The sequence below is a fragment of the Antechinus flavipes genome, chromosome 5, assembly GCF_016432865.1.
Source record: "Antechinus flavipes isolate AdamAnt ecotype Samford, QLD, Australia chromosome 5, AdamAnt_v2, whole genome shotgun sequence".
In the NCBI taxonomy this organism is placed as follows: Eukaryota; Metazoa; Chordata; class Mammalia; order Dasyuromorphia; family Dasyuridae; genus Antechinus; species Antechinus flavipes.
Genome location: NC_067402.1, coordinates 116040631 through 116059377, shown reverse-complemented (window position 1 = coordinate 116059377; position 18747 = coordinate 116040631). Strand labels below are relative to the sequence as shown.

At 33.4% G+C, this 18747-nt stretch overlaps 1 protein-coding gene across 1 annotated transcript in view; it reads left to right on the top strand.

Annotated features, from left to right (window-relative positions):
• The window catches only part of SND1 (staphylococcal nuclease and tudor domain containing 1), a 499624-nt gene that overhangs the window by 149031 nt on the left and 331846 nt on the right, over positions 1-18747 (top strand). The window contains exon 11 of the mRNA XM_051963240.1: positions 5410-5499. Coding sequence (XP_051819200.1) covers positions 5410-5499 — 90 coding nt within the window. The remainder of the gene's footprint in view (positions 1-5409; positions 5500-18747) is intronic.

The following is an 18747-nucleotide window of genomic DNA, read 5'->3' as shown; positions in this document are numbered from 1 at the left end:
AACTTCTTTCTGGGATAAACCTAGTGAAGATATCAGCAATCTGATTTTTTTTTTTGAGGCTTCATTATGTTAATTGTGTTTTCTAAAATTTGGCAAAGGTGTATGAAAATTTGAAATTGGGCTTTTTCCCCTGGATATTATCAGTCCTCCTACCTCGGGCATCTTTATCCATTTTCCCCTGTTAGTAAATCTTCCTGTTCAACAGATGGTAGAAAGAAAACTTCTTCAGTTGAGTAATTCTAAAGTAAAGACCAAAAAAGCATTAAAGGACTCTAGACACTGTCTCCTGACTGCCATGATTCAAACTCAGATGTTCTATAAAAATAGCATCAATAACAGGGCAACTAGGGATGATAGTTCAGAATCATAGTTCTTCAGTCTAACCTCACTCTTGCTTCTGGCAGTTATTTATATACTCTCTCTCTTCTCTTTTTTCCTTCTTCTCCTTTCTTTACTCTGTCCTTTATTTCTTATTTCCCTACATACATTCCCCCATTCCCTGATTTTTCTCCCTCTCTCCTGTCTCCTTCTCTCTAACTCCTTTTCTTCTCTTCATTTCTGTCCCCCTCCCCCAGCTCTAAGCCTCATAAATGGGGATTTAGTTTCTTAGGGAAATGAATTTTCTGAAGACAAATTGATCTAAAGGGTCATTAGGAGAAAGAAATATTTGCTATTCTGTTCCAGGGAGGTTCTGAGAATAAATTTAAACTACTAAAATAAATTGAAGTATATGTTGAGGAAACTTCCTGTCAGTTAGATAGTATAAAAAAATAGGAAATGATGCTCCTCAAAATTTATGGAACCCATTTTATTGGAGATCTTTAAGAATTGGATATACAGTTTAGAGCTAAGCAAAGGCAGAGAAGGGGTTTTCATCTATATAGGCCTTAGTTGCTATCTGAAAAACATAATAACTGTGTCAGTTGAAAATAACTGTGGAATCATGCTAAGCTAGTGCCTTCAGATGTCGATATGTGGGCGATGGTGTTTTTTCTTTCACTGACTAGAAAATGGCAGATGACTGAAGATAGGTTTCCCATCTCGGATCTGAGTCATTGCAAGGCCTACACAGAGCGTCATTTCCAGAGTGATCAATGACTGCTTGCACATCTTGATTTGTGTATTATCCACCCACCAGAAAAGCAAGCATTTTTTTTTTCCTGTCTTTAGAAAAACAACAGATTTTCACATAAATTGTCATCTAAATTAGACAGTTCTTTTAAAATAAGGTTTTAGAAAAAGTCTTGTTTTCATGGTTTATTATACCTGCAATAAGCTAACCATTTAAAACATTTTTTAGTACTTGGTAATTTGGTGGGATTGGTTTTGTTTTGGAATTTCTCAGGGAAATTTCTATTTAAAAATTTCAAAAAACTAAATAAAGTGAATGCCTCAATCTTTTAGAAATATAAAACTGTCAAAATATGTTTTCCAAGGTGGTCAGATTTCAAGTAGTTTATTGGACTTGAGAGTGAGACTTGTGTTTTAGAACAAATAGATGCTGCTATTTTCACTTATAAACCTTTGCTCTTTAGTGTTTAGTTTTTTTGTTTGCTATGTGAATTTTTTAAATGGATGATTGACTTGAAGAAATTTGCTGCTTATTTCTAATAGTGTTTCTAGCTTTCTTTATATGATGTCTGACCTACACCTCACATTATCTTGTTATGACATAATCTCATAGGAAATGACAGAACCATGACTGAATATAATTAGAGAATTGTAACTGTTTTACTTAAAAAAATTTTTTTTTCAGACTCCTGGTTTAACTTTTATTTGAAGTGAATTCCCTCTAGTCATGATATGGGGAATTCATAGTTCAATTTGACACAGTTAGTGTACTTTACAATAGGCACTTTGGTGAGTGGATGTGATCTGATCTCTTGAAGGTCATAATCTATTTAGTATCATGTATTTGTCCGTTCAATTTGACACAGTTAGTGTACTTTACAATAGGCACTTTGGTGAGTGGATGTGATCTGATCTCTTGAAGGTCATAATCTATTTAGTATCATGTATTTGTCCTATACAAAATAATTCAAATTACAAGACAGAATGTGAAATTTACTCTAAGAATGATACAAAATTCACTGTTTTGATCATTTCGTGCTAAGACAGATACTCATTGTTGAACTAAAGCAGAAAAATAATCTTTAATTGATTGGAGAAATCATAATGTGTGAAGTGACTATTGGTGTTTCAAAATTATGTTTGTTTAGACTTGTATAATCACACAGCTATCAGTAGCTTATCAGTATGTGCTATAATTTCTATGGCAAAATGAACATATAGGTCCCTTTGTAATCTTCAGTGCTAATACTATTGTCTTCTTTATCTATATTCCTTATGATTTCCAGTATCTTGCAACTCTTGCCAAAGGAGAATTCTTAATGCCTCTTTAAGTATGTTCATAAAGCATACTATAGAGCTTGAAACCTGGGAATTGGCATATGGAACTCTGCAAGCATTTATAACTAGTGATATATGTTTTTAAAAATCATTAACACTCCACAGACATTGCTTTTGCTATCTAATATTTCCTGTTTGCTAATATTAGAATTTTGAAACTGGAAGGGACTTTAGAGGGCAGGCAGCACAAGCTTTTAGATTTTACAAGTCAAGAAACTGCGCCTATGTAGAATTCATCCAATACCAAGTCTCTGGACACTATTTTCTGTATTGTTTCTTCTTATTTCTAGTTACTTTCTGTGTTGTTCTTCCATTTGTTTATAACATATTTACCATCAGTTCTTTTCATCATTTATTGGGCATTGAATTAGGAACATTTGTGGAGCCAAGTAGCTATCATACTCTAGGATCTTAATTTTAGCTTGATTCAATGAACTTTTTGGTAGTTATTTCCTTTCATTTGGCTTAAAGTAGTATGCTTTTTTATAAAGTAATCTCCAGGTTGTTCAAAGACAAGCTTTAGAATGGTGCTGTTGTCTTTTTAGCCATGTAGTATTGAGGTTGGTTGAACAAATTAGCGAGTCTTTTTCCTGGATTTTATTTCCTTGTGATTGTTTAAAAATAGGAACCGTTTATAATCAGAAACTTTCCTGATAGTATTTGCAGGAGTGATGGTTCTCTAGTTGTACTTAGTAACTTATGAAATTTAAGGAAGAATCTAGTGTTCATGTTTAAATTTTACTAAAAAGCATAGGAAAGAAAAGCTCTTTCCTTAATGTGAACTTATTATATAAAATCAAGAGCTAATATTTCTTTAAATGAAGATTCAAGAATGCTAGCTTATTCAGTAAGATTAAATATGTCTGTTCTATTTGTGAACACATACACACATGTATATATAATGTAAGCAATAACTTTAATAGGGAGAGAGTACTAATGATTAGAAGAGAAAGGAGGAACTTTCACTAGGAGATGTCCATGACTAAATTCTTGAATGAAGCTAGATATTCTGAGAAGTGGGAAGTAAAGAGTGCATTCCAAGTACAGAGATACAGAGGCTTGAAATTAATTGTTGAGTTCTGAGAACAATATGGTGGCATATTTTCCTGCAATGTAGAGTGAGCAAAAAAGAAGAAAGGAAAATAAACCTAGAAATGTAAACTGAAACTACATTGTACCAGGTTTTAAATACTAAATTGAATTTGTATTTTATCCTAGAAATACAAGAACCACTTAAGGTTCATGAACATAGAAATAGCATTCATGGTCAGATTTTTGCTGCAGTAATGTTATTTTGCCAGCTCTGTGTAGGGGGGGTTTGGAAATGGGAAAGAAAAAAATTAGAACTAGCTAAGACTCTTTCAGTAGTTCAAGTAAGAAGTGATAAAGGGTGATGACCCCAAATTCCTTGTATTTCACTACCTTTTATATATTTGTATTTATGCTGTACATATTTGTATACTTATCTCCTCAATTAGTATGCAAAAATCATTTGAGTAAAGATTATTTTATTTTATTATTTCTTTTGTATCGTTTTCCCAATGCTTAGTATAGTTCCTAGCCAATGAGTTATTTAAATATTTTTTGATTGATCAGTTAAGTGGTATGAGAGTTGAGGAGGAAGAATCATCATGAATTGGCTATTTATTTATTGGTTGGTTGATTGGTTGTTGTTTTGGTAATGTAATTGGGGTTAAGTAATGCAATATGGAGTCACATACATAATGTGTCAATTGTCTAAGGTCATATTTGAACTCAGTTCCTCTTGACCTCAGGACTGGTACTTTATCCATTGCACTATCCAGCTGTCCCTTTTTATTCATTGTGGAGTGTGATAGAAAGGGAGAAGTCATGGATGGCTCTGATATTATGAACCTGGGATTTTCTGTTGGGAACACGGTGGTACTCTAAACTGAAATAGGGACATTTGGAGGAAAGTGGTGGGGTGGTGTTGTTTTTAGGGGAAGGATTTAATGTGTTCTGCTTTGACATACTGAGTTTGAGATACTGAGAGGTATAGTTGGAGATATTCATTAGGAAATTGATATTATTTGATTGAAGCTTAAATTAAACATTAGGTTTGAATATATAGAACTGGGAATCTATTGCATAAAAACAATTCAACCCTGGCTAACTGATGAAGGCACCTGGAGATAAAATTGAAAGACTGAGGATAAAGCCTTAAGAAACTGGAGGGGGACACCCACAAATATGTGGTGGGATACAAATCAGTTCAGTCCTGGAAACTGAGATGTGACATATACAGATAGGATAGTGTAGTTGTGAAAGAACTAAGGGCAGAAAGATTTTGTGGGACACAAAGAGGGGAGTGGTTGAGAGGTCAAGAAGATTAAGAACAGAAAAAAAGTATCTTTTTTAGCAATTAAGTAGTTGTTGGTTTCCTTAGAGAAAGAAAAGTGTCATGTATTGATCTTGGATCACAGTTTGCAAGAGGTTGAAAAAAGAGCCATAGATAAAAAAATTGTGGGATAGAGTACTGACAATTTTTTCTAGAAGTTTGGCTGCGAAAGGGAGAGATATGAAAATGACTTCTGGGATAAGATAGTAGGATCAATAAATAATTGTGGACCAGTTGAAATCATAGTGTGAATCTCAAGTAGTCTTTAATATGGGTATTTGATATCCATATAAGTAAGTTTTACATAAGTAGGATATTTTCTAAGAAATAAACTTTGGGGGAGTTTATGAGTAAGAAATATTTAAATTTTTTGGTCTTAAAAATTCACTTTAGACCCATTGCTTTTCATTTGGAATATAGCATGTGTATGGCAAAAATGATTTTTGTCTATGGTAAGATATTTTAATCATTCGGTCAACTGAGTTAGTAAAAGCTTATTAGGCACTTTGTATTCCCAGCACCATATGCTCTTTAGCAGCAGAAGAAATAATTGTTTTCATTGTTACTTACAAGAGTTTTGTCAATTTTTCTGTTAGGCTACCCTATACTGATGCTTTCCTTTTTTCTGCCTCTGATTTTAGGACAAGAACAAGAAACTTCGTCCTCTGTATGATATACCTTACATGTTTGAGGCTCGAGAGTTTCTCCGGAAAAAGCTCATTGGGAAGAAGGTAAGCAATGCATTCAATCTATGGAAACTGATGATATTTCATTATAACAAAGACTTATTCCTTCATTGTGGTTGCATCCCAAGGCCAAGTAAATGATCCTCTCCTCCTGAGTTGGAAAGAATCTCTCAATGTTCTAACAGATAGGACTCAGGGTTGACTGGCAAGACTAAAAGCATGTTCTCTATTAGGGTTCAAGCCCAATTCAAGTTCTTGTTGAATTGTTAAAAGGCCTAACTTGGGAATACTCCTTCTTCCCCACACCCACCATGTTCCCATATTAGTGAGCTTTGAAACAATTTTACATTTGGAGGAGTATTTTGTGTAGTTGAATTTAGATTGATAATGGTGATTTAATGAACTTGTGGGGAGCATTTTGAGTTTACAACAAAATAGTTCTTTTGTGCATTATTTTGTTTTCTTGGCATTTTCATTTTGGTGGTCACATTGCTATCATTTTTATATAGATGGTTACTGAATCTTCATTGAATGGGAGTACAATCTTGCCTCTGGAGCTTATCCCCAAATTTCTTCTCACTCTTAATTTCTCAGGTATTCTGACAGTCATGTATAGGATCATTAATAGGAACTTTAAAGATCATTTAGTTCTTCCTTTTATAGTTGAGAAATCTGAAGGAATTAAGGAAGGTAAGCAGCTTACCTAAAGTCACACAGGTAGTTATTGATGTAAGTGGAATAGGAAATCTAGGGTTCTTGGCAGTGTTTTAGGTTGCCTGTTAGCTTTTTGTCTTTAATAAAAATGAAAGATTATTTATTTTCTTAAGGAGCAGGTTTATAATTTCTAGCTAAGTTTTTGCTGTGTTTATATAACATGTCTCCAAGGGAGGTGGGGCTGCATAGAAGTCAGTATTTAAAGGGAAATCATGTTGATTTAATCCTTGATTTCCCTGATGATGAAATTTAACAACCTTGGTGGAATGTATATTGATGAGAAAGGAAAAACAACATCATAGCTTATTTTCTAAGATTTCCTACCAGTTCAGAATATGTGTTAATAAGTTAACCAAGGTAATGTCATCATATTTTATTATATTTTATAGCTTACAGAGAGCACGTTCTTAAAGATATCTCTTTTAGGTTGGTAAAGATTATATTCCTTCCACTCCCACCTTCCTACCTCTCCTCCCCCCTTTTTTTTTAACTTGAAGAAACTGAGTTTTAAGTGACTTCTTTGAAGTTCAGTCATCTTAGATTAGTTTTCCCTTTATTATGATGCGTGGTTCCTATATATATTGTCATGTTACTTGTTCCCTTAAATTCTTCATTTATGTGCAGGATATATATTGTGATAATAGCCTGGAGAGTTGAGTTACAGAATGGTAATGTTTGTATATTAGACTGCTGGATGAATTTTGTTGAGTTTTATACTTTAACCACTAAAAGTAAAATCTAAATATGATAAAGTCATATGCTTGAGTGACTCTTATCTATTACTGAAAATATCATCAGTATCTTGACTTTAAAACTTAACGTCTTTTCTCTCTTACCTTCTTATAATGCTTCTCATAAGAGTAATGTGAGATCATAGGAGCTAGGTCATAAGTTTCTGTCCAAAGCAAAAAGAGTGCTCAGACAAACATAGCTTTTCATCAGAATCAAACCAAAATGGAATAGAAATGAGTGGTCTTTAGGCCGCCACCCTATTTTGTTTTAGAAATGTCCTGATTTAATTTAAACTATGCTTATGTAGGTGAAAAGGTCCCCAGAAGATGTTTATGGAAACCTGTTAGCAGATTTCCTATACTTGTTTATTCTTAATTAGAAAGGGCACTGTTCCAATTGTTCAGTAATGAAGAGAACCAGCTATAGCCAGTGAAAACCACAACATAGCATTTCTGTTCTTTCTGTTATTGTCTGCTTGTATTCTTGTTTTCCTTCTCAGATTATTTTTACCTTCTTTTTGAATCTGATTTTTCTTGTGCAGCAAGATAACTGTATAAATATGTATACATAGATTGTATTTAATATATACTTTAACAGATTTAACATGTATTGGACTACCTGCTATTTAGGGGAGCGGGTGGGGGGGAGGGGAAAAATTGGAACAGAAGGTTTTGCAAGGGTCAGTGTTGAAAAATTACCCATGCACATGTTTTGTTTTTAAAAAGCTATAATAATTAAAAACAAAAACAAAGCAAAACAAAAAAAAGGACACCGAGCATTATGGACAAAGCTATAATGCTGAGAAGTCTCCTTGGATTTTGAAGGATTTCATATGACAATAATGATGGACTCTTTTGGGGAATATTTTTTTTTCCTTTAGGGTATAAAGTTATAGTCACCTGTGTTTTGGAGGTTAGTTGTATTAACTTCAAATATAATCTCTGAAGGTGACAATTTACAAGCGATGAATGTCTGACCATTTTAGGTGGGAAACATGATGTAATTCAGCTATGTTAGGCTGGAATATCCTTGATTCAGGATGCTTTCTCTGCTATCTTTTATTTCCAAATTGAAACCAGGTAGTAACTGTACTTTGTAGAAATATCATTTGTGACAATATCTTTATGCTCTTGAGGACCAAGTTACACCTTCATGTGAGAAGAATGGTGAATAGAGCATTGCATTTTTTTACAGCTATTTCCAGATATTTGCAACTGTTCTACATTGTATGTGGTAACTAAGAGGTAAGGAGGAAGAATCTTTGCTTTGGGATTAACATAAATAGATAGTCAAAATTTAAAATAAATAATTGAGATGAAAATTCTTTTAACCGCCAAAATATCCTCAATTACAGTAATTTTTAGATTATATAAAAATGTAATCAAAGGTCACTTAACTACTTTTTGACTGAAAAGAAATGCTATCCTCTTAGATATAGGAATCCTGGAGAGTAATGAGACCATGCTGGCCTGTTTGTTATCATTAGAAAGAAATTGTAAGAGGATTTTTCGTCCTGAGAGACTGCAGTAAGAGAGAATAAATATTTCCAATGTGTGGATCCCAGAGCTGAAGTGAGATTTCAGGATGAAGAGCTGAAGTTTATAGTAGAGGAAGGTCCAAGTATAGCCTTGATAGGAATGAAGAAAGTATTTTGAGAGAAGAGGAATATATTATGGCTTACCTGTAGATAAATTCATTCTTTATAAAAATTTTTAAAATGTTAAACACATCAATCTTTGTAACATGTTTGATAGGTTCTTCTCTAATCTTTGATTGTTTTCTTCCAAACACAATTTATTTCCTCATCTTTATTCAATTATTTATTTATTTATTATCTTAAGGCATTTCATTTCATTTTAGGGAGAGGAAAAAAAATGTTTGCCTATGATATCACATTGAAAAGTTTACAGTCACACCTGGAATAATAAATAGCTCTGTTATAACTTGTTATGTTTTTGTTATCTTCTATTGACCTAATAGAATAACTCATCCTTCCATTGCCCAGGTATATTTGGATAGTGAGCATTTTGTGCAATAGCACTTTAGTTATTGCAAAATGAGCATATATATATGTATATATGTATATATGTGTATATATATACATATGTGTGTGTATATACACACACACACACTTATTACATGTATTACTTATTACATATATACATCTGCTGTGTGTGTGTGTGTTTCTTTGGATCTATGTGTTTGTCCTGAAATTGTTTCAGAAGATGCATATTTCTGTACTGCTTGATAGAGTACCCTCACCACCCCCTGGTTTACCATCTGCTCCTTTTACTAGTGGCTTAACTAATAATGTGTATTGGTTCAGAGCTCATCTGCAAATTTCCTCTTTGAAACCACATATTCTTATTGTGTTAAATGAGTAGAAAAAGAGAAAATCAAAAGGATGACTTTCTTTTTGGACCCTTTTAATTCAAATGTTCTTAATAAAACTGTTAGTTTGCAGTAATTTTTTAAAAAGTGCAGTCATTTTCCTTGCTATTTGGTTAAAGCAGAAAATATTTATCATTTTGGGGACCACAAGATCATTCATCTAAATTCACCTAGATCATTCTGTTTAATGCGAAGAGAAGCTGCTCGGTATTAGTAACTATTGTCTTCAATAGGGTTTTCTTTTGTTTAAATGTATGAAATAGCATTACAAAAGGACTTTTCTGCCAGTAGTTCTGTGACATAAAATCACAATAAACTTATGTATAGAAATTACCATTACCACTATAGTCTCCTACCAATGAAACAGATCCATTAAAGATTTGAAGTCTGCAGGAGAGAATGAAAGAAACTTCAAAAAAACAAATCAAAAGAGCCAATCTGATAGTACTGATTTTTGGCAGCAAAATCCCAGTTCTTTAGGGATACAGGCCAAAGAATAAGCATTTCTATTTCACTTCCTTTGTGCCAGACACTCTGCTAAACACTTTTAAAAATATTATTTAATTGGATCTTAATAACAATCCTGAAAGTATATGCTAATTTTTATCCCTATTTTACTCTTGAGAAAGTAGAGATTAAATGATGGATTCAGGGTGAGAGAGCTAGTTTGAAGATTAATTTAAACTCAGATCTTCCTGACTCCAGGCCCAAGCTCTGTTGCACCACCATGTACCTCAGTTCCTCAAATCTACTATCATGTATAAACTGATAGAATTTTCTTCAATGTATTGCCCTGCCTAATATTCCCTTACAACACATTCTTTAGTCCATGTAGTTTAATAAGCATCTTTTTTGAAAAAGTCAGATGCCTCTTGGAAATTTAAAAGATATTAATAATTAAGTGCAGTCTGATTGTTTTTCTGTGAATGGTTTGCAGCATCAGGGGCAAACAAAAAGCTAAGCTGGCAGGAAAATTTAAGGAGGTATCTAGAGAGAATGGGCAGGTAGTCTAATTACCCAGTTAGATTCATGCTCTTAAGTTCTATACTATTGGTTAAATGTAAAGCAGTCTGTTCTCTCCCCATCCAATTTTGGGCCTAGTTTATCTACAATCTCTAGTTTACTCATCATGCTTTCTGAGAGCAAGCTTCAGCCCACGTGCACGCGCGCACACACATATGCTATAAACTCTTTTGGGATTACTCGTTCAGCTAGGAAGTAATTGTTCTGTATTCATTTTAATTTTGTTTTTTGGATGATTAAGATGAATCTCCTTTAGAAGGTACAGCAATTTCATTTAGAAAGTTTGCGAGTAGTACATTTTTATCCAAAAACAGTATCTGGCCTCTGTCTCTGTTTCTCACTCTTTTTCTCTTATTTTACACTAGAAATCTTCTAAGAACATGGCAGATCCCTTTGGTAAGCATGCTTCTGCCATATTTTATCCCTTTGTTAATAATCAAGATTATCTAACATATTTACATCCTTTCTAATATCTCTTAATAGTAACTGCACATAATAGGTGCTTAAAATATTTATTGAATTGAAGAGATAAGTTTCTTGTCTTGGAAAAGTCCAAGAGAACCATTAGTGAGTAATTTTTTGCTCAGTAATTTTTGCTTCAGGCATTAATAGCTAAAAGAGCATATTTCATTTTTATTGAGGGGAAATACTTATATTTCCATCTCTACCTTGCTCTTTTTTGAAAACCCAGCTCCCAATTATCTCTTTTTCAACTCTTTTCCAGGGTTAAGTATGAAGCTTCCTGGTGGTCAGGTGATTTTATCAGTTCTTTACTATCTTTGATGTATTTAGGTTAAAAAAAAAAATTTTCCCTTATCATCTCTCCTTTTCATATTGGATTTATTTGATTAAGATGATTATAAATGGGGAAAAGCGTTTTACATTAGTGATCAAAACAGGCCCTAGAGGTTGTGAATACATTATGATTTCAGTTGACAGATTTCTGTGAGACTTCTTTTCCTTGTCTTCTCAGTGCCCGCTGACAGAATCAATCTTGACTATAAGTTAATTTAATAAATGAATAAAACAACTTACTAAATTCTGGAATATTTTAAATGGCTAGCTATCTCAGACTACCTCTGACCTCTTAAATATTTGATTTCTGTGGTTACACAAGCTTTAGTTTCATCTCAAAGTTCTGAGCAGGTCTCTTAGGGGCCATGTTTCTAAGCTCTCTTATTTTGGTACATAGTACCTATGCTCCTTCTACTGGTAATTTTCTTAGTTGGAAAACACATCACTTTAGCTTTGGAAGCCAGGATCATCCTAAGAGTGGTTTTCCCTGTTGATTTCAGGGAGATTCAGTATTAGAGGATTAAAGTTTTTGAGTGTGGATTCATTAACTTCATAATTTGGTGATGGTAATGGGAGATGGTATTTGTGTCATATGATACTGCTACCTATATTTTCTCCCTTAGTTGGAAATAAGTTTATAAAATAAAGTATTAGACTCCAGCTCTTATTCCCCAAATTTCCATTGCTGAATGTGATCTTATCTTTATACTACCCTTGTAGAGGAAAAAAAAAGATTCCATGCTTTTGAAGTCTGTAAGGTCTTAAATTGAATACATTTTTGTGTTTTGGGGAAATGCAGATTTGGTGTAGAGAAATGAGTATCTGAATACCCAAACTGAGCAAAATCACTATTTTAGTTATTATTTTCCTAAAACAATCCAATTCTGCTTGCTTTCCTGTGGAAAAGGAAAGGAGAAGGGAACAAGCATTTCTTAAGGATCTACTACTATGTGTCAGGCACTGTACTGAGTGCTTTTAATATTATTTCACATGATCCTTACAAGAACACTACAATGTAAGTGCTATTATATCCCTATTTTAGAGTTTAAAAGATAAGGGAACCTGATGAATTCATGGAAGCTCCACTCATTCTTTGGTATTTGGACCTATAATATCACTTCTCTTTTGTTTAAGGTGGGAAGGGATAGGGAAAGGACTCTTTTTTTGTACATCTTCCCTAGCTTACAGTTTGTTGATGAAAAGTTACAAGCTCTAGTGTGTTATGTGATCATCTTGTTCTGTGTGTCTTCTTCTTATCTTTCCACCTACAGTTCTGCAACATTGTCCTTGGAGCTGGAACTTTCCGTGCTCTTTCTCTGCCAAGTTTGGTTTTTATTTTTGGGGGAGATTTGTGCTGAATCAGTTCAGCTGCATTTGGGGGTAGGGAAAAAGACTTGCTTTTTTCCCCCACAGTAAAAATAACCCTTTTGTACCACAAACTCTATAAAATGTGCTGACTTGCAAATCTTTGAACTTCTCATACCTCTTGGTATAGAGAGAATATAATTTTTTTTGTAGCCTAGAGGTTAAGATATAAAATATCTTCCTTGTTTGGTTTTTGAAAGGAGTAATAATTCACATTTATATAGTATAAATTTTATAGGACTGCAAATTGTTTTCCTTTCAATATCTTTGGGATATGTAGTAGAAATAGCTGTTTTCCAGATATTTGAAATTGAGGCCTATAGAAATTAAGTGAATTATTTATATAAATCACCTACCAAGAAAATGTCAGATCCAACCTTCATCTACTAATTCTCAGATCAGAACCCAAATCATGAAATTATGCCTGATTTGGTAGGAAAATTTAACATTTTGAATTTTTTTTTAAATTTTATTTCTAGTAAATATTTTCTTAAATAAGGTCCAGTGCAGATGCTCTTTATGTATTTTCTAGTCATTTTCTTTGATTCCTGTGAGAAAAACTTAATAAGATAAACTTCTCATAAATTTATATGCTATTCTAAAACACTAAACTAAATTCTTATTCAGTGTTTTTAACATTCATTGGGACCTTATTGTTTCTTTTTGGGTTAAAAATTGATTTTTCCTTTTCATTATTCTTTAATTGGGCCATGGTCAAGGGTGATGGTGGTGATAAGGCTGAGGTGGTTTGGTTGCGAGAATAAAATATGTACCATTTACAGAACCATCTGAGACTATATTTCTTTTAATTCTTTGCATTTGGATAATGGAGCTATTATTTTAGTGCTGCAACTTCATATTTGGGATTATATTGATTGCCCAAGAAATATGATCTCATTTCATAACTGTGCTTGAGGGAAGTCTTTTGTTTTTTGCCACAAGTGTACATTCTTTTATCTATTTATCTCTATCTGAGACTGATCACTGTGATTAGATAAATTATTCCTGGCTCTGTTTTGAACAGATTTTTACAGGTTCCTAAACTAATATTCTAAAGAACCAAAAAATATTGATGTGGAAAGCAGTGAAGTGATTTTGAAACCACCCCGTTAAAACACACACACACACACACACACACACAACACACACACACACACACATAAAATGGAAAGATATAGTAACAATGTAGACTTAATAGTGAAATACTAAATTCCATCATTTCCTTATCAATATGACATTTATTCATATAGAAAGATGTTATCATCACTACATTTTTTTGAATGATAGTATAGAAGAAAAACTTTTATATTCTTCCTATAGGTTTCCTCCATATTCCAGCTTTAGCTTGACTTCTCTTTATCTTTCATATTCATAGATGCTAAGCTGTCTTCATAATAAATCTGAGATTTGTGAGATGTGGTTCCATCCCATCCCTTCCCATCTATCTGTCTTTCTGTTGGGAACCTTACCTGCTTTGTTATACTCCCTTTTATAAATTTTGATCTCTTGTGTGAAAGTGGTTATTCTTTGTCAAACTAAGTTTTTGATAGAATCCCATGAACTAACATGCTTAAGAGAAAGTTATACTAGAATGGATGGGGGGCTTAGATGTAAAGAGATAAAATTCCTTTGAGCAGGAAAAATAAAATTTGTTTTAAGAGATTGATGTGAATGTATAGTGAACTCACTAAGCAACTTGAATTTTAAAAAGCAATGTACAAAAGAGACAAGCAAAGCTTGGGAATAGAAGATGAGTACAAGAACATGGCCTGATTTTACAGAAATCATTGTGATGAGTATGAAGGATGGAGGCAGGTGAAGGAAACTAAAGAGTAGAAAAAGGGTTTGGAGAGAAAAGGGAGAATTGGAGAAGAGATAAGAACTTTGCTTGGTGATACTTAAAAAACAGAAGGGAGAGATGCTCAGTCTCCTTCTCTTTTCCCTTCAAAGAAGAATGGAATTTTCACTGGAAGAAATAGATTAAATGGGATTAATAAAGTGTTTATAACCAAGATAAATGAGGAGATAATTGGAGAACTGTCCTTGATAAATTCAAGACACCTGGCTCAGAGAAGCTATGTTCTTTCTTCCTCACATGATCCTTAAGCCACTATCAATGATACTGAAAATTGGAAAACAGGAATGGCACCAACCACAAAATTGGTGAAGGGGAAAGGTCCCTTTTTTTTTTTTTAAAGAGAAGACTGTGTATCATTGATCAGAATAAAATAAGAGAGATTGTACTTGGATACAGAAAAGCAATTCAGAAGTACGTGTAGTTAGGTAGCATTTATTATGGGAGTTCCACATAGTTTAAAGACTGAGATATTGAGAAGATGTTACTTCTGGGTTGCCCTAAAAATTAGAACCTGGTAGAAATAACAAAGAGACCCACTATGGCTTAAGAAAGCTTCCTAACAGGGCTGCCTAAAATAGAATAGACTGCTTTAAGAGGTGATGGTATCTCTCTTTACAGGTCTGAAAACATAGACGGAACAAACATTTGTCAGGCATGTTTATAGTGGTATGGCTTTTGTCCATGGATTTAAACTAGGTGATTGTTTGAAGTTCTTTCCAACTCAAATCCTGTGATTTTTTGAGATAGATATTCTAGAGTGACTTTGACCTTATTTGAGTGCCTATCCTTTCACTTCACTTATCCCTTTCCAAATATAATGCTGGCACATTCTTTAGACTTCCTTTCTTGGGAGGTTTCGCTTTGATGATGTCCACTTTATTCACCAAGGCCTCAGGCAACTCTTGTCATCTTTCCATGTCATAAAAATTGATGACACAATATAACAGGTCCTGAGAGAAATCTTTCCTGGCAGGTGCTCATGATGAGATGTGATCATTTCATTCAAGATTGATGAATTAAATGTAATTAGCCTCTGTCTGCCTTCTAGTTTATCCTCTACTAATTTACCATGTGCAACTTAGCCTTGTGTAATTATGTGCACCAGTATTCTTCTATGCCTGTTGATGTCAAATGTTTGATTCTTCTTTGGAATATAACTTTATAGTATAGAGTGTAAAGCACGTGGGAATATTCCTTATATAGTTCTATGTACTCATACATAATTATATGGTAATTTGGCTTTTTCATATTCACATATTGTAATAGAGTGTCTCTGTAAATATGTCATTAGAATATTAGAATAGAATAGAATAGAATAGAATATGATGTGATTGAAATATATATTAAAACATGTTCCCTAAGAAACATAATCTTATTGTGATGATGAGGTATAAAAACAGATTAAAGTATAAATAAAATTTAGTAGAAGTATCACTGGAGTCTTTGTAGATAGTTGCAAATAATTTTCCAAGATGGCTGTACAACTTTACCTTTCCACCCATAGAATAATTAATGTATTAGAATGATACATTACATCTATAATACTTATCTCTTTCGTTTGACTTTACTAATCTGATGGATGTGAAATGGAACCTTCATTGATTATATATCATTAATAGTTTAGTTTGGATTTTTCCTTTGAAAACTGCCCACTGTGATCAAAATTAGGGTAAAACGAGGCACAAAGTACATCCACACATCCAGTTTATTTTTAAGACTAGCCATTATCAAAAAGGGGGGGGGTTCTCAATTATGCAGGTAGGGTTTAGTAGTGTTGGGCAGTAAAAGAGAACAAAGATTAAGAAACAAAATAATATGATTGATTACAAAGTCTGAAGTATCATATATAATTGAAAAGACATCAGGGTTATAGAACTAGTAACATTGCTTCTTTCCATTTAATTGTTATGGAAAGCTCATTGGTGATATCCACCTGCCTGGTCAGCAGTCCAGATTTTCTTGAAGGACAGCCAACATTGCAAAGACAGCAAACTTTTTGGTAGCATCTTACAAGGCTGGTTAGTGAGATAACAGATCTCCCTTAATTGTACATGGGCAGTAAGATGTGTAGACACAATATATTTATTTGAATAAAGATGATTTATGGCTCAAAAGAGGAAAACTAAACTTAAAAGAAAATCCAAATCAAATTAGGATCAATTTCATTTTCTTACTCTTTATATCTTGTGTCCATTTATCTATTGCAGAAGGCCTTTTTCTTTAAATTTTGGATCAGTTCCTTTTATACTTTGGGTATAAGATTCTTCCCTCCTCCTCCTCCTCCCCCCCCCCCCTTTTTTTTTTTTGGCTGAGGCAGTTGGGGTTAAGTGACTTGCCCAGGGTCACACAGCTAGGAAGTGTTAAGTGTCTCAGACCAGATTTGAACCTAGATCCTTCTGACTTCAGGGCTGGTGCTCTAACCACTGCACTAACTAGCTGCTCCATCCCCTTTCTTAAAAGGGAAAAATGCTGACATTCTTTCTTCAATTAATATTTCCCTCCCAATTTTAGTAGTAGTAGTCACGTTCGTGCAAATTAAAAAAATCTTTATTCATGTCTTTCATTTTTAACATTTCCTTATTTTCCCTTATATCCTTCCATTCTTCCTAGTGAAATCCATCCTACATAGCAAAGAATTAAAAAAAAATCAAAGCCCAGTAAATCCTAATAATAGTATGTTGCAGACTACTTGTAAAAGTATTGGGGGAGGGGTAAGAATATTTTCTCCTGTATCTTCTTTGATACCAAGCTTGGAGTTTTGCTTTTTTGTTATTGTTGGGGTTTTTTGTTTGTTTCCTTTTTTATAATTTTGCTAGTGTGGAGAGGGTCATCACCTGATTTTTAAAATTTTAATTTAAAAAAGTTTTTTTTTTTTATGTAGCAAACAGTGAAACTGATGAAAACATAAACTGGCCATTGAGAGGTTTGGTTTTTTTTTTTTACAAGTAGAGTAGAATGATAGGAAAGATTATAGTGTGTGTGCTAATAAGAATGTTACTTTGCTTAAATATTTGATCACTATGAATTTTAGTGTTTTTACTCTCAGCACGAAAAATTTGTCCAGTGACTTGATAAAATAACATTACTTTTTATTGTTTTTCCTCCTCAGAATCTGACTTATTTGATTAGTGGTAAAAGAATTCTATGAAATGTTGGCTACTATATTTAGTAGTTAGAAATCCCCAGCATTTGGAAAATCAACCCTTAAATAGGCAGTGATCCAGTGCTTAGCACATGTATAATAATGTTTTTTAATTATTTTATATAGATTAGTTCCTTCTTTTGCACCTAAAACTGAGAATCAGAAGGAAAAAGTTTATTTGACAAGTAAGGAAGAGATTTTGCTAGAAACAACTATCTTTAAACTATGATATGCTAGAAGTGAGTGGAAGTGAATCATATCCCAGTTTACATGCTGTAGTACTGCATTACCTTATTCCCATTCTGTGCTGTCCACCACATTCTACACCACCCTATCAAACATATTCAAAGTAACTGAGTTAATGAGTTAACACAAGGTATCATTTTCCCCTAATATATTAGAATTTGGTGTTACTTGTAAGGTTGCTATGAAGTGTTTTTTCCTAGGACTACGCCAGTCCAGATCTTGAAGTCTACTGGCAGCACCTAATAAGGTGGAGCATTTCATTTTCACCAAGTCTGTTAAATCCCTGCTTTTTCCTCTCTGGACCAGGTTCCTGTAATATTTCACAAAACTCTTGGTTGAATTACATGTAGTAAGTTATTTTTATAGAAATATACATATTCTTTTTCTCACACATGCATGTATAAAATACCTATATTGGGATATATAGATAAGGTGACATACCAGTATTGTAAGAATAGCTATATATTCTTCACAGAATCATCGCAAGTACTAGTTATTTGACCATATTATACTGAATTGCCTATTGTGATAGCCAGAAATGGAAGGTATGCTTCCAAAAGTTTTTCTTTGCTTTAAATGTAAAGGAGTAAAAATGAAGCTATGAGCTTTTGAGAATGAAATCTCCATAACCATGACAGAATACAAACTTGCCATCTTCATTTTCCTTACATGTAAAATTGCCATGATATATTATCATCTTATGCATTTAGATGATCCATGTTATGTCCCTGGTATGGTACTATAGCTGAGCTATGTAGTGCCATGGCAGTTGGGAAAAATAAGTATTTACTATCTAATTGGGACAGAAAAGCCAAACCTGTTTGACTTGGTCAGTTTGGAAATCCAAATAGTTATTTCTCATGCAAACTTTTGACTATCTAGTAGGAAAAAAGAGGCAATACAATCTGTGAATTACTTATAGTCCTTTGTTTCAGAGTTCTTCATGGCAAAACAGGCAGCATTGCCTAAAATTTGTAGTTTGTATGTGTTTAGTCTTCTCCTTAGTTGGGAAAGTCATTTAAATCCA